General features: G+C 40.2%; 1 protein-coding gene across 1 annotated transcript in view; it reads left to right on the top strand.

Moving 5' to 3' along the window:
* The window catches only part of LOC124606167 (protein glass-like), an 80,532-nt gene that overhangs the window by 19,374 nt on the left and 43,362 nt on the right, over positions 1 to 17,796 (top strand). The window contains exon 2 of the mRNA XM_047138134.1: positions 7,044 to 7,151. Coding sequence (XP_046994090.1) covers positions 7,044 to 7,151 — 108 coding nt within the window. The remainder of the gene's footprint in view (positions 1 to 7,043; positions 7,152 to 17,796) is intronic.

Raw genomic sequence — 17,796 nt, 5'->3', positions numbered from 1 at the left:
TTTAGCCGAAATTACGAAAGTAGTATCAGTCAAACATTTTGAGATGGGTTATCTATGAGTGTCTTTAGTAGACAATAAACAGGAATCTGTGAATGAAGTTGAGGAAGAAGCATATCAAGCAACATCGGAAACTGTTGCACCTGATCACTCATGTGTAGAGCAAGTAAGATACGCCAGGATGGATCAGAAAAAGCAAGAAAGGTCAAACTGAGAGTAATAGGGAACTAAGTTTTCAAGACGTATTGGAGCAAACGTGTAAATAAATTATATGGTTTCAGGCTCGAGTGGCTCATTTCCAAATAACTTAGCAAAATTAATAGCGAACTTTCAATAATAGACTGTTTCTAACGTTCAAAAACAAGTACAATTATTACAAGAGTGTGCTTATTCAAAAACAAATTACCTGAGCTATTGGGTAACAGTATTCTTACAGGAAAACAACAGATGTGGTTTACGCAGGCTGGGGCACCATCCCATTTACTACACCTCGTTCAATAGTATCCAAACAAACGGTTAAGGAGCGATGGTTTGGTTGAGGCAGTCCATGGCCTTTACATGACTTCTCGTTCACCCCATTTTCCTCAGATTTCTGGTTATTGGAACTTTCAAAGAAATTGCTCTATTTCACTAGCATCGTCATCCTATACTTGTATATGATCAAATCATAGGGATGCCAGATTTGTGTGTAGGAGTTCATGCTTGTTTGAGAAGGAGATCCGAGACTTGTATAAGAATGGGCGATAATTTTAATCTAATGGAGCACATCTTGTAGTGTCAACTGATACGTGGCTGTCATAGGAAAGGATACTCGTAGTCCAAGTAATTGTTTCAGGACATAAGCTGATTCAAAACGTCATAATCAATGCCTGTCGCAAGACTGAATGCTGTCTGCAGTCATTGCAGGCACCTGACACCGTAAGGGAAATACGCTGTCCAGTCACATTAACGTCAAAAGCCTGAATAGCCACCTTTTGCGGTGCAGACCGCTTCGTGGATCCACAGTTTCTCTATTGTGTTTAAATTCGGGGAGTTTGGTGGCCGGAGGATTACTTTAAACTCATCCTGGTGCTCTTAGAAACACGCACACACACTGCGAAATGTGTGACATTTTGCAGTGTCCTGCTGATAGATATCATCGCGGGAGGGAGAAACAAACTGCGTGTAGGGATGGAAGTAGTGACCAAGGTACAGAGGCGTGCTTTCCTTGATCCACTGTGCCTTCCAGAATGACAAGATCACCCAGGGACTGCCGCAGGCCATTGCCCAGACCATAAAGCTACCTCCTCAGACCCAGACTCTCCCAACTAGTATTGTGATTGTTGCAGTGTGTTTGCTTTCAGACGCTTCACGCTTTACGTGCCAACAGTCATCTGTCGAAAGGAACATAAACATTTATCTGGAAAGGCCACCTGTGCGCACTTAATGGAAGTCGAGTTGCGATATTGGCGTGGAAATTCCAGCTTTCATCACCGCTGAACAACACTCAGCATAGGTACACGAACGAAGCGCTTCCTGCGGAGGCGCTCATACGCATCAATGTTTGGTGAATGGTCGTTGACGAAACACAGTTGGTACCCCTTGGTTCATCAGTGCGGTCAGTAACTCAACATTTGCACATCTATTTGCACGTACACCCCTGCAGCCATCGTTCACCCATGTCATCTATGGCAAGGTGCTGCCTCACAGTTGCCTCGGCACCGATTTTAATAATGACATTTTGCCAAGCATGATATACTTAAACCACAGCGGTGTAAGAAACTGTTATGTTTGATGAGTAACAAGTTATCTTCAGAAACAATAATTATTCTAAACATTAAGTTTTTCATTTATAGAACAGAGTACGAATAAAATAGTATATTTGAAGTTTCCAATCACAATGTTGTAAGTACAAGACGATTTTAAGATAATATACACATTAAGCTTTCAAAATATATTCAAAAGTCAAAATTTCGGTACGGTGTCTGATAATAACAATAGATGAACTACATTGTGTAGCCAGGGTCCTTTGCCAGGCACATGGTATCCCCACCAATAAGTGCCATTACGCCCTCCTACCCCGAGTTAATATGTCTGTTTAAAGATTTTTCTTTTTCCACTTGTCAAATATAAAATTTCAGAGAACAATCTTCAGATTTTTTACGTAGGGTTTCAATGCTGCAGTGGTTCTGTAACCAAGCAGTTTTTCGGATGTTCGCTAGACCAACAAGAAGCATTTTGATTAGGGTCTTCTATATCTTCAAAAAGTATAGTATAAATACGAAAGAATATCTTTAATTCTGAGTAACTGCCTTTAATCCCTAATGTGATCGTCAACCTTTACCTGACTCATCTTTACTTAATTCTCAAGTCTTTTCTTTCTAGCCTTCATAACATTTTTGTCTTTTTTTCCTTTTTTAGGCAGACATAGATGTACAAACAGAAAAATGAATAAGTTCATTAAAATATTGTAGAGTTCCTGTGACACATTATCTCTAATGGACAGGAATCTGTAGAAGAATGTTCTAGACTTTCTACCACATCTTCAAAGTCTCAAACATGTTCAGTTCAAGATGGATGTTTCTGCTACAGTAGATTTCACATAAGATCTCTATTTCTCTCATGTACTTCGCTGCTGGATTACCATATAGGGTTGTAGACTGAGATCAGGATATCCTGTCAGTGAAGAATTTACAAGTGTTGGAGATAAATGGTGAGCCATTGTCAGATAGGAAAACCTTTTAATACATTTTGACAACACATCTGCTGTAAATAGGATGAAACTGAATTCACCTTTTGAACTCTGGAGTGGGTCATATAGATGGAAGACGACGAGGCTCGTGTGTTTGACAGGAATTATGTTTTACATTAGCCACTGACAAGTTTGTTTCCTCACTTTGACTCTCTGACATTTATAACATTATCAACGTACTTTGTTATCTATTTGATAATGCTCTAAAAGTACACATTCTCCTACACATTCTCCTGCAGCTTTCATAAACACTTTCGTATGACACAATGACCATAACTATCATGGGTGTAGGTTAAAAGTTGTTTTTGGTAAAGTACCCTGGCAAACATAGCTTCCGAGAGTCAGTCTAGGTTAGTTCTTCTAAAGAAGATATTTTGTGAATATTTATAAAACGAACTACTTTGTCTTCACCTGCTGTTAGAGTCATGATTTTGGTTTCTGTGAGTGCAAGTACAGAATGCTTTACTAGATTTTTTTATCTCTTACACGTGCTTACACGTGTCTTATACATACACTTAAATTCCTTTTCATTTTCAGTCTCAAGTAAACTCTGATCTGCTCCTACAGGTGATTCTGAGAGGGCATTGGCTACCTTGTTTTCAGAACCTTTGACATATTTTATATCATAATCGAACTGTTGGAGGAACATGGCTCACCTTGTTAAGTAATTATGAGGTCTGCATTCTTGTATATAACTTGTTGCCTTGTGGTCAGAATAGACTGTCACCTTATGCCATGTCAAATAGCTTTTAAACTTACTAAAGATCCAGTGTACAACAAGTAATTCCTTTTCCATAAATGTATACATTCTCTCATGTTTGAGCAACATTATACTGGAAAAGACGATAGAATAATGTTGTGGTCCTCCATTCTCTACACTTAATTGGAATAGACTGGCCCCCAGTCTGTTATCGGAAAAGTAGCATTATAAACAGAAAGTTAAACAAAGCTATGTCTTGACAGAAAATCACAATTATTTGTGGTTCGTTTTATTTTGTCAGAAGATTCTTCACAATTCCAGTTCCACTTACAGATGACGTTCTTTCTTGAAACATTACTTAAACATGGAACATTCATATATTGTCCGTTTACGTTTGTTAGGTAGAAACCACTTAATCCGAAAAAGGACTTTAGTTGTTTACAGTTTCTAGGAGCAGAAAATTCGGAAATAACGTTACCATCTTTTGAGCCAGGAAAAATATCTTCCAGAGGTATATACTGTTCCAGAATTTTCTAGGGTCGAAGTTCCTCCTTGTTTAAGTCTATGAAAGATCTCTATTATGAGCCAGTAATAGTCTTCCCAGTTCTGACTGCATGCAAGGATATCATCTAGGTAAATGGTTAATTTAGACAACTCTTGTCCTGACACATAATCCAAGACTCTAGTAAACTTGTCTAGTGAAAGAGTCAGCCCATGTCGAATAGCTTTATACTGGTAACATTTTACCTTGTGCGTGAAAACTGTGTACTTTCTTAACTTAGTGGCTAAAGGTGTTTGGTAAAACCCTACAGTCATTAATTTTATACACCAAAATTTATGAAGTAATTCATTGATGTTCGATTTTCTAATTGGATACTCTTATTTAGATGTCTGGAGTCTAACATCAGTGTGACTCCATCATCGCACTTAGTAGATGCAACTACTGGATTGTTGTATTCACTGTTACTTGCTTCTATAATGCCAAAGCTCTTAAGTTTATTCAATTCTATGGCAACAGCAGGTCTTTTTGCAATAGGTATTCTGTATGGTCTAAGGAATAATGGTTTATGAGGCCTTAATTTTAGCATACACTCAGAATTTTTCATGATATAATGACCATTGCTAAATATATGCCAATACTTCCATTTTAATGATTTAAAAGTGTTTCTTTGTACTTCATCTAGTCCATTAGCTAGAGACACCTTCTTCTCAATTAATTTCTTGAAATGTTCACCTTCTCTTCTTCTCTACTTATAGTTCTTGCTTATGTGATCTCTTTGATTTGCACAGCACAAGTTATTAATTATTTCTTCTAAGCATACACTATTCCCTTCTAGGAATTTTTCTTGAGTTACATTAAAACCTTGGCTAATGATGTAAAAAGATTTCTCTCTCCGATTCAACAGTGCATTTACTTTACATAACGAATCACTACAAGAATGTTCGATGATATTAAGAATCATAAGAAAACAATGGTTAAATAGTGCCTCACTGACTTCAGATGTTGTCATTGCTTGCTGTAAGAATTGAAGTAAGTTTTTGAATAAGCACACTCTTGTAATAATTGTACTTGTTTTTGAACGTTAGAAACAGTCTATTATTGAAAGTTCGCTATTAATTTTGCTAAGTTATTTGGAAATGAGCCACTCGAGCCTGAAACCATATAATTTATTTACACGTTTGCTCCAATACGTCTTGAAAACTTAGTTCCCTATTACTCTCAGTTTGACCTTTCTTGCTTTTTCTGATCCATCCTGGCGTATCTTACTTGCTCTACACATGAGTGATCAGGTGCAACAGTTTCCGATGTTGCTTGATATGCTTCTTCCTCAACTTCATTCACAGATTCCTGTTTATTGTCTACTAAAGACACTCATAGATAACCCATCTCATAATGTTTGACTGATACTACTTTCGTAATTTCGGCTAAATGTTTACGGTAGCGAACACTGTTCACTAATCTAACAAAATGCAACACTGAAACGAAAACTATTGTTAGAAGAGTACTTAATTTGTATCATCCAAAACAGATGTCTAGAGTCCAATCTTACTGGAATTACAAACTCTATTACTGCAAGGTAATTGAATGGGGCCAAACTTAAATATTAATGCTTATTTTTAGTTGCGATGTTTTCTTCAGAGGTGAAAAGTTGTGCAGTTTGTTCCTAGGTGAAAAGTTGCGTTGTTTGTTCCTAGGTCCTCGAATTTGCGTAGAAAAGTTTAATTCCCTTAGTTGCGTCGCAAACAAGATCATAGGCTCGGTAAATTTTGAAATGTCTCTATTTATTAATTGGTAGAAAAATCTTTACGCTGTGTAGTACGCTGCACAGTCTTCGACAGAGTTGCACAGTAAGTAAACCACAGAGAACTTCACAACTATGCATTTATGTCCTTACTTTAGGACATCGATATCACATGTAATATTCGCATCAGAAATGACTGAAGTCTTTTACAAACTACCAGTACTAAAATATCAAGTACAATGTGATTTCCTTGCACCAGAGTCTATTAGGAAACAATGTTAGTGTTAAAAATAGGACAGATATGAATGATTATTTTAAATAAAATATATATTGGTGAATTGGCGATTAACTATAGAAATATGTTTTCGCTATTTTTGTTGTTAAAAACGAGGTAATTTGTCTAGATTGTGAATTTTTCATCTCCTCCTCAAAAGATGAATTTTAGAGTCAATTTTCTTAGTTAATTATTTCAACCATTTGAAGATATAATTTTGTTTTTGTTGTTAAAATCAGAAAACGTTTGGGGTTTAAAACTGAGAATTAGGACGCAGTTTAATTACTTCTTATTTCAGTAAATCCCCAGTCTAGGAAGTTTGACGAAATGCAGAACGTTTTCCGGATTCTCCACCACATAATCTTTCTAGCGAGATATAAGTCATTGAAAAGATAATTACTTATTGAAATACGAAATTTAGTAAATTATGTGTTCCATGAATATGTGTATCTTACATTATGTGACAGTTTTGAATGTTATTTACGCGTTGTAGTCAATAAGCGGCTCTACTGAATATCTTTGGGCTTTATTGCCTTGTTATTCGTTAGTATTGCTTTAATGCGCCTTTTCAACTGTGGCGGTAATTTTGCTTGTAACCCATTATTGCTGATCGGAAGAAAATAATTCAACTGATATGCTGTTTGGTACACGTATCACAAGCGAAAGTCAGAAGGTTGTAAGTCTAATCATAAGGCTTAAATTATAGCATAAATATGTCTACTGAAATGGTTAATATCCCGCTCCTTGCGGTTTGATGCTTAGTAACCTATCTGGTGTAAAGTGAATTGACCGATCCATGCGTAAGGTGGTATACCCGTCAGCCTAGGATCATTACCAAGTGCAGTTGGGAGATAGAGAAGATACAAGACGAGCAGTACATTTCGTCGTAGGTTGAGGCCGTTGTCAAGGACTGAGACGGAGATATACGGTACTAGGATGAGGTTACTTGAGCGTGACTAATTTCTTGTCCAATGAGATTAGTCTTTCAAGGTGTACCCTCCACCACACACTGTAAGGCTGCTTTCGGGTTATATAGATGCTAATGTAGATGTAGGAGGAATACTCACGACCCCTACTGAGAGCACTGTGGTTCCGCAGGACGGAGAAGCAGCCGCATGACATGGCGGACGTGCTGCTGTCGCTGAAGCACGCCGTTGTGCACCCGGGACAGGTGGGCGGCGGCCCGCTGTCGCCGGGGCTGCCCGCGCCGCCCACCTCCACCGCCTCCGCCGCCGCCGCCGCCTACCAGGGCGCCAGTCTCTCCTACACCGTACACCCACACCAGGTAAGTCGCCTGTGTGATCTATGGCTTAAGTACACTGGCTAGTCTTACTACTATTAGCACCTCTTTGATCTGTGGTACCCCCAACTATTCTGAGAGCGATTCCCCTGAATGTGGTCACATTTCAACCAATGTCCCCAAACGAATTAAGAAAGAAACACGCCTACATTTAATGTGACGAAAACACTTACAGTTTTCTAGAAATATTGTTACAGGTCCTAATTAATTCTGCCTGTTGTTGTTGTAGTCTTCAGTCCAAAGACTCGTATGAGGCACTCTATCTGTGCTAGCTTCTTCATCTCTGCGTAGCGTGCATGACCTACATCCAGACGAAACCTTCACTCTTGTCAGGTTTTGGTTTCTGTCTGAAATTTTTACATCCAGACGTCCCTCCACTATCAAATAAAACAATTTCCTTATGCCTCGAGATGTGTCCTATCAACCGATCCACTTTTTGATGAAGTTGTGCCGTAAATATCTTTTCGATTCTGTATGTCATTACATATCCTACCTAGTCATCTAATCTTCATAATTCTTCTGCAATACAACAGTCTAAAAGCTATTCCATTCGGTTCAAAATGGCTCTGAGCACTACGGGACTTAATTTCTTAGGTCATCAGTCCCATAGAACTTAGAACTACTTAAACTTAACTAACCTAAGAACATCACACACATCCATGCCCGAGGCAGGATTTGAACCTGCGACCGCAGCGGTCACGCGGTTCCAGACAGTAGCCCCTAGAACCGCTCGGCCACTCCGGCCGGCTATTCCATTCGAGAATGCTTATCGTCCACGTTTCAAGTCTGTACAATGCTTTACGCCAAACATATAGTTTCAGAAAGGATTTAGTAGTACTTAATTTCATATTCGATGGAAACAGTTTTCGCTATTGTCAATCTGTATTTTATGTCCTACCAACATCAGCCATCAGATAATTTACTGCCCAAATAACAAAAGTCATACATCGCTTTTAGTGTCTCTTGTCCTAATCTAATTCCCTCAGCATCACCTCATTTATTTCGCTTGCTTTCCATTACCCTTGTTTTACTTGATATATCAAGACACAATAAATTCCATTCAGTTGGTCTCCCTGGCCCTTTGGCGACTCTGACCCAGTTACAGCGTCATCGGTAAATTTCCAAGTATTACATGAGGGATAGGCTACAATCTTATTTTACTCCTTTCTCAACTGCTGTTTGCCGTTAGGACCCTACGAATTCTATAACTGCGGTCTAGTTTCTGTGCAAGTTGTAAATGTCTTTCGATATTGTCTTTCGTGATCCACAACAAGCGACCGATACATATCGTTAAGTCATACTCCAAGTTCATTCATTTCCTCGCTCATATTTTCATTACTGCATTGCACCAAAAATCTTTCATACCTGAAAGTTGTGACGAAATGAATTGAAGATGTTAGGGTTTCTCCAATAAAAATTAAATGCTTGTCAGTGACTGCTCTTGCTAGTTATGTCTTATCAGAATCTGTTTTTAATGTGTTGCCACGGCGTCAAGGCGTTTGACATTGCTTTCAATTTCACTATCTGAAAATAGCCTTTGTTCACTGAAAATGGTGTCGTGGATCACGAATTTATAGTAATTTTCTAAAACAAGAAAACAGTTGTAAGTAGAAATAATAATTGATTTTGAGTGAAAGCACTTGTCCTGAGTGTAGCCTCGTACGGAAGTGAAACGTGACTAAAGGAGAACAAAAGCTTTTAAAATGTGATGCTTTAGAGGAATGTAAAAGTGTACCTGGGTCGATGGGTAGTGAAAAAGTACTGAATAGGAAAAACAAATCTGGACTAAAAGGTGGAATTCGTTCATACGAGAACGCATCTTGAGGCACTAGGGATTCGTGAATTTGAGAATGGAGGATAAATCTGGGGGTAATTAGTGACCAGGGCTTTGGCCACAATAAAAAGGTTGAAATGGATCTAGGGTGCACTATTTGTGCAAACATGAAGTGAATTTGCACTTGACTGACTAGCGTGGTTAGCTGCATCAGTTCTGCCATTGGACTGAAGACCACAATAACAAGAGCAGTTACAACATCGTATATTCAGTATTATGATTGGATGGACAGAACAAAATTAATAATAAAAATGTACTGGGACACTTTTAGTAAAGTGCATAGGATTTTGGAAACCGAACTTCCAGTGTACCCAAAAAGGTTTATAAACAGTATGTATCAGTAGTTTTGACTGGTGACAGTGAGACATGAACGTTTAAGGCGAAAACCACACGAAAATATTGGTTATTAGTAAAAAATGGTGAGATTCATTTTCGAAGTTACTATTAAAAACAAATGTCTTGGGAACTGACTGCAGTCGAAGACATACTTATGATCTCACAGGTAATGAAATGGACGAATCTGATACATATAGCCAGACCAATAGAGCGAACATGGACCAAGGAATGTCGTTGATGAATTGCAAGACATAAGAAACGAGCGAGATGACGTCCTGAAGGACAGTGACGTTCCGACAGAAAACAGGGAGAGGCGACATAGACGCTTTTGAGTGGTAAAGTCTAAAGGAGGCATTTATCCTACAGTAGACAAGGATTTGTTATTTATGTTCCAGCAAAGTATTAGGTTATTAGGAATCTTTTAAATAATTTATTTTTAACCCCTCAGAAAATATATTTTAACACTCAGGGGAGTAATTACAGTCACTTTCGGAACCACATCGCAAATCGTAAAGATGTTGACAACAGAAGGTAGCTTACGGTATACTTCAATTGAAGACATTGGCCAAAGACGTATCTAAGGGAAGCTACACGAAGGTCATCCCGCATTCCACTTTTGTCTGCCATGGCTAAGGGTCATGATCTAGTCAAATTTCAAAACGGTATTATTACCAGGTTTTCGCCAAGGGCAACGTGGGACACAGCGCCGATGTCTGGTTGGGCCAGCTATGGTGCTTGGAATGTAGTGGATTGCCAACTGCAAAATGAACAGTAACTTCTTTTATTCTCACAACCACCCCGCACGAAATGCGAGCAACCTTCTATGTTTTCAAGCTCCCAATGACATATACGGTATGTGATGTGCATTGATGAAACTAATTCATTGTTTGTTGCTGAATGCAGACTGTGTCGTTTTGTAAATTGTGTTGTAGAATCAGAAATTATTCAAGAGCTTAACCAAAATTATCCCTTGGCACCTTAAGGATGGAGACTCCTTGCGTTTCTTCCATGCAATCGACATTTTGATTCCCTTACCGGCCGGAGATAAAAATAAGTCCACGAAGAATATGCATTGATTTTCCATTCTACAATTCGACATATTCTTACCTGAAGAGGCTCTGCAACTATCAACAGCTAGACGTTCCAACAAGTGAGTGTGCAGTCGTGACAACTGTCGCAGTCTTTGATAAACACTTCTGTGCAACTTTCTTGTTGGGTCATCAGTTTCCTGACTGGACTGATGCTGCCCATCGCGAATTCCTCTCATGTGCCAACCTCTTCACTTGAGAGTAGCACTTCCAACTTTTGCAGTATTTTCTGTATGTATTCCAGTCTCTGTCTTCCTCTACAGATTTTATCCTCTACAGCTCCCTCTAGTGCTATGGAAGTTATTCTCTGAAGTCTTAACTTATGTCTATTATCCTGTGCCTCCTTTATTTCAGCGTTTTTCATGTATTCGCTTCCCTCACCGATTGTGCGGAGAACCTCCTCATTCGTTGCCTTGACAGTCCACCTAATTTTCAACGTTCTTCTGTAGCGTCACATCTCAAATGCTTCGATTCTCTTCTGTTCCGGTTTTTTCACAGTCCGTGTTTCACAACCATACGATGCTGTGCTCGAAACGCGCGTTCTCAGAAATTTTTTCCTCAGATTATGGCCTATGTTTGACATTAGTAGACATCTCTTGGCCGGGAATACCCTCTTCGTCCTGGCTAGTCTGCTTTTTATTTCCTCCTTGTTCGGTCAGTCGTGGGTTATTTTGCTGCATAGGTAACTTCGTCTACTTCGTGACCACCAGGCTTGATGTTTCTCATTGTTCTCATTTCTGCTACTTCTCAGTACTTTCTACATTCTTCGATTTACACTCAATCCGTATTTTGTATTTGTTAGACTGTTCATTCCTTCAGAGGAACCTGCAATTTTTCTTCACTTTTATTGGGGATGACGATGTCATCAGCAAATCTGATCACTGATATCCGTTCACCTTGAATTTCAATTCTACTCTTGAACCTTTCTTTTATTTCCGTCATTGTTTCTTCGAGCAGTAAGAGCGGTAGACTACATGCCTGTCCTACGCCCTTTTTAATCCGAGCACTTTATTCTTGGTCTTCCAGTCGTATTGTTCCCTCTTGGCTCTTATACATATTGTATATTGCCCTTCTTCCCATATAACTTACCTCTATTTTTCTCATAATTTAGAACATCTTACACCATTTTAGGCTGTCGAACGCTTTTTCCAGGTCGACAAATCCTATGAACGTGTCTTGAGTTTTCTTTAGTCTTGCTTCCATTATCAACCACAATGTCAGTAAAGCCTCTCTGGTGCCTTTAACTACCCTAAAAACAAACTGATTGTCATATGACACATCGATTCTTCTGTATATCTGTATACTATTCTTTTCATAAACTTGGATACATGAGCTGTTAGGTTTATAGTGCGATAATTTTCGCACTTTTTGCCTTTTGCAAGCTTCGAAATTGTGTGGATAATGTTTTCTGAAAGCCTGGTGGTAGATCTCCAGTCTCTTACAGTCTCCACACCAACGTGAACAGTCGTTTTGTTGCCACTGCTCCCAGTGACTTTAGAAATTCTGATCGGGTGTCATCCATCCCTTCTGCCTTATTTGCTCTTAAGTCAGTCAACGCTCTGTAAAATTCTGGTTTTAATACTGGATCACCTATCTCCTCGCTGTCGACTCCTGTTATTCCTTCTGTCTCGTCATAAGTCAAGTTCTTTTGCTCATAGAGGCCTTCAGTTTACTCTTCCCAACTTTCCGCTCTCTCTTCTGCAGTTGACACTGGAATTCCCGTTGTGCTCTTTGGGTTACTGTCTTTGCTTTTAATTTCACCGAGGTTTGTTTTGACTTTTCTATGTTCTGAGTCAGTCCTTCCAACAAGCATTCATTTTCGATTTCTTCACATTTTTAATGCGGGCGCTTAGCCTTAGCTTCCCTACAATTCCTATTTATTTCAGTCCTAAGCGGCTCGTAGTTCTGTATTCCTGAATTTCCCTGAACATTTATTCTTGCTGAGTAGTTATTAAACTTAAGCCTACTCTTCATAATTACTAAATTATGATGTGAGTCTATATTTGCACCTGGATACCCCTAACAATACATCTGATTATGAAATCTCTGATCGCGATGTAACCCAACTGAAATTTGACCTTATATTTCGTCCTTTTCCAGATATATCTCTTTCTCTTGCGATTACGTAACGAAGTACACTCCTGGAAATTGAAATAAGAACACCGTGAATTCATTGTCCCAGGAAGAGGAAACTTTATTGACACATTCCTGGGGTCAGATACATCACATGATCACACTGACAGAACCACAGGCACATAGACACAGGCAACAGAGCATGCACAATGTCGGCACTAGTACAGTGTATATCCACCTTTCGCAGCAATGCAGGCTGCTATTCTCCCATGGAGACGATCGTAGAGATGCTGGATGTAGTCCTGTGGAACGGCTTGACATGCCATTTCCACCTGGTGCCTCAGTTGGACCAGCGTTCGTGCTGGACGTGCAGACCGCGTGAGACGACGCTTCATCCAGTCCCAAACATGCTCAATGGGGGACAGATCCGGAGATCTTGCTGGCCAGGGTAGTTGACTTACACCTTCTAGAGCACGTTGGGTGGCACGGGATACATGCGGACGTGCATTGTCCTGTTGGAACAGCAAGTTCCCTTGCCGGTCTAGGAATGGTAGAACGATGGGTTCGATGACGGTTTGGATGTACCGTGCACTATTCAGTGTCCCCTCGACGATCACCAGTGGTGTACGGCCAGTGTAGGAGATCGCTCCCCACACCATGATGCCGGGTGTTGGCCCTGTGTGCCTCGGTCGTATGCAGTCCTGATTGTGGCGCTCACCTGCACGGCGCCAAACACGCATACGACCATCATTGGCACCAAGGCAGAAGCGACTCTCATCGCTGAAGACGACACGTCTCCATTCGTCCCTCCATTCACGCCTGTCGCGACACCACTGGAGGCGGGCTGCACGATGTTGGGGCGTGAGCGGAAGACGGCCTAACGGTGTGCGGGACCGTAGCCCAGCTTCATGGAGACGGTTGCGAATGGTCCTCGCCGATACCCCAGGAGCAACAGTGTCCCTAATTTGCTGGGAAGTGGCGGTGCGGTCCCCTACGGCACTGCGTAGGATCCTACGGTCTTGGCGTGCATCCGTGCGTCGCTGCGGTCCGGTCCCAGGTCGACGGGCACGTGCACCTTCCGTCGACCACTGGCGACAACATCGATGTACTGTGGAGACCTCACGCCCCACGTGTTGAGCAATTCGGCGGTACGTCCACCCGGCCTCCCGCATGCCCACTATACGCCCTCGCTCAAAGTCCGTCAACTGCACATACGGTTCACGTCCACGCTGTCGCGGCATGCTACCAGTGTTAAAGACTGCGATGGAGCTCCGTATGCCACGGCAAACTGGCTGACACTGACGGCGGCGGTGCACAAATGCTGCGCAGCTAGCGCCATTCGACGGCCAACACCGCGGTTCCTGGTGTGTCCGCTGTGCCGTGCGTGTGATCATTGCTTGTACAGCCCTCTCGCAGTGTCCGGAGCAAGTATGGTGGGTCTGACACACCGGTGTCAATGTGTTCTTTTTTCCATTTCCAGGAGTGTATTTGTTGTGGAGCAGATTTAGTCTCTTTCTTTTCTCGTTCCTACTATCAAGTCCACTTTCTTCCGTAACCATTGCTTTTAATCCTTCCCTTGAAACCACTTTCCAGTTCTCCATAACTATTAGATTTTTATCTCCCGTTACGCACTTAATTTCCCGTTCAATAGACTCATATACATTCTCTATCTCTTCACCGTCTGCTTACGACGGTGGCATGTATACCTGAAATATTGTTGCCGGTGATGGTTTGCTGTCAGTTATGATGGGAACAAACATATCATTGAATTGTTCACAGTAACTCTTTGGCCCTCGCTCTCATTCATAGCTACTGCCGTTACACCATTTTTTTCTGCTGTTGATATTAGCCTATATTCATCTGACTAGAAATCCTTGTCTCCATTCAATTTCACTTCAGTGACCCTACCGTATCTAGACTGAGCCTTAGCATTTACCTTTTGAGATTTCTTTTTGACATTCCATGCCCCGACTCGTAGAACGTTATCCTTTCGTTGCTTATTCTGTCCTTCTCTCATGGTCACCTCCCACTCCCGGAGATCCGAACGGAGGACTAGTCAGGAATCTTTTGCGGATGAATAGATCATCATGACACTTTTTCAATTACAGGCACGTGTCTTGTGGATACACATTATGTGTCATTAATTCAGTGGTTGCAATTGCGCTCTACATCCTCATTCCATTGCTCATTGGTGATTCTTCCTTCTTTTAGGGGCAGATTCCCACGTCAAGGGCAATACAGTCCACTGAATCTCTGTCCGCTGCTCCGTCCTCATTGTCAAAGCCATTTTCAGAACGATGGTGACTCTTTACGCTGGAAATCTTCGGCCGCCATTGCTGATGATCAGCGGGGAGTTGGGAAGCCGGGACTTTGGACGTTCTGATTAGTAGTGAAAGACGCCAACCCTAGTACATGGCTGATCTATTTAAGCTCTTTTAAACAAGAGGTGTAGTGAAATAAGTATGTAAAAACGACAATAGAAGCGGTGATATTCCCGAGCACGGAATGAAGAATTTGGACTCTCGAAACATTTCTGTTGGAGGCCACTTCTGAGGTAGGACGTAGTCATTTACTTCTTAATCCTCCTAAGGGAAGGAATTCCATGGGAGTGTGGTACTACACATGATGTTATAAATAACGTAACATTAAATAAAAATTAATCACAGACCACCAGCAGGAAGGAAAAATTCAGATCACCTCATGATATCTTACGAAATAATGATAAACGATATGCTCGGCATCGGGCTTTTCAGTGATTAATGACAAATTACATGAATGGTGTCGGCATTAGCCGATAGAAAAATGTTGGAAGAAAATATGGCGAATTGACGTAGCGAAAGACTTTATTACGGGTGGATTAGTAAGGTTTGCAAATTAGAGCCGACCCGGAAGATTTTTACGGTTTTGTTGAGAAATAAGTATCCCCTACATGTGGTGTCCGAGGTTTTGTGATTCTAAGCAATGGTTATCTCGATTTCTGATGATCATTTCCGTGTTTATTTGCTACGACATGCGGAAAATACTTTTCGAATCACTTTTATTTTGAGATCCCTATATTTTTGGATCTGCAACTTCGGTGAACTCTTGGCATGACTCCGACATTTTTATTTTTGCATATAGAATATAAGATTTAAAAAATTACAAGATAGTATTATGATATTATACTTTTATTCGTCGTCAGATGTGCGTATTATAATAACAAAAATCGTAAAACACACGGAGCAATAAAAATGAAGTTCGCAGTGGTAAATTCTACTGCGCGAATAGAATTTATATTAAATTTGAGAAAATGGACCACAATAGAGAGTTCATGCAGTTTCCTGCAAATTAAAAGCTTACAGGATGTTTGTCTGGTGAAGCGTTCGCAATGCTTTGTATGGTCCTTCTGCCGCGTCCAGTCAGCCTTTTGCCTGCCCAGCGTCTTTCTTGTCGTGGCCAACAGAAAATTGTTTCTTGATGCTCTTAGATTGTTTTGCTCTGTTCGGCAGAACCCAGGAGAATATGGAACTGATTTCGTCTTCTGCCAGAAAGATTTTATTGATGTGAGTAGCCCAGCTGTAAGAATTCATTTGTGAAAAACTATTAAGAGAATTTTGAGAACAGGCAATTGCAGCTGACTGAAGAATGATTCTGCTGGCTCCAGCGCAGATTTCGAATAAGAACTCGAAGGCAAGATAATATGAATTAGGGGTCGTATGGAGGCATATAGACAATCGTTTTCTGTCGTGCCATTTGCGAATGGAATAGGAAAGAAAATGACTAGTAGTGGCGCATGGTACTCTCTCCATACACTACACGGTGGTTTGCGGAGTGTGTATGTAAATATAGATGTAGAATATCAGAAGGTCCCATTCAGTTGCTGCCATACGCGAAAGTCTCTTCAGATGGCAGCTGACGGGAAACTCATCTGTGTAATAGCTCGCAACTCAAATACACGAGGAAGCAAAAGGCCCGATGCTACCGTAACAATTCGATACAGAACATCGATAACCTTTTTCACTGGGTGACTCATATACAGTTTTTAACAATTATGGAAAGCACTGTGGTTAATTGGAACACTGGTATAATTTTATCTGTGCGTTTTTTATGTAAATCTTACTCCCAATATCCTTTTTCTATTGTTAAAAAATATTCACAAATAGCATAAAAAACTTAAGCAAGTATTTTCGTTGAAATGCACGTTATTGTGCATTTGTTTACTTTCCAATACATAGAGGTATATCCATATTTTCTTGCATTAATTGCTTTTGTTAAGTAACATACAAATTTTCTGGAGTTATTAATGACATAGTTTTAGTACGTCGTGTCCCACAGCTTGAAGATACACTTTTCAGATTTTCGCCTCTAGCCGGCCTTACAACAGAAGTTTAATGTATTTTCTAATGGTGGCATTCCCTTTTTATGTTCTGCAGTCGTACTCGGGGATAACAAATATTACTCCGGAAAATTCATGTCTTTCTTTTTTAATGGGAAAACATTTTCCAAAGTACAAAATGGTTATGTACCCAGGGACGAACATTCGATTGAAATTTAAAAGCGTTGCAATCGAGAAAATACTGTCACTACTAGATTTTGTAGTCTATGTGTTACACTGCTGCTCTACTACACACCAATTACCAGTAAGTGAAATCAAATTAAGCAGACGTATTATGAAAACTCAGTTAGAAATTTAATACTTTTTGAAATGGAAACTATAGGAAACTGACATATAATTAATATTTTTTTTAAAAAAAGATAAATTTGTTGAGACATTAAAGAGATGCACATTTTGTCCAAGCTTCACAGGTTCCGTGGTAAAAGACCGTTTTCTGTCTGCAGGTACAAGAGTTGCTAGACAGAAAGTACGGCATAACTGTCCACGTGTTACGTAATTAGTTCCAATAACTTACAGCAGTTTAATCAACATAAAATTTTGTACCTGAAGAGTTAAGAATGCATTCAAATGGTTCAAATGGCTCTGAGCACTATGGGACTGAACATCTATGGTCATCAGTCAAGAATGCATTCCAAGTAGCATTAAGGGGACTGGTTCTTGAAAAATTTGTCAGTTTCACGGATAATGTAGTTCAAAGAATAAGATTCGTAAGCCCATGTAATGCTTACCGTCTTTTAAGAGACCTTCTGTGAACAATTTGATGTATGAACCACAGATTTTCGTCTCACACATTTTTCTGAATTGTATTTTGTGCTGCATGTGAAATAAAACATGTTAATTATTTA

The sequence above is a fragment of the Schistocerca americana genome, chromosome 3 (genome assembly GCF_021461395.2).
Source record: "Schistocerca americana isolate TAMUIC-IGC-003095 chromosome 3, iqSchAmer2.1, whole genome shotgun sequence".
NCBI lineage: Eukaryota > Metazoa > Arthropoda > Insecta > Orthoptera > Acrididae > Schistocerca > Schistocerca americana.
Note: the sequence above shows the minus strand (reverse complement) of the source record. Positions and strands in the feature narration are given on the sequence as shown.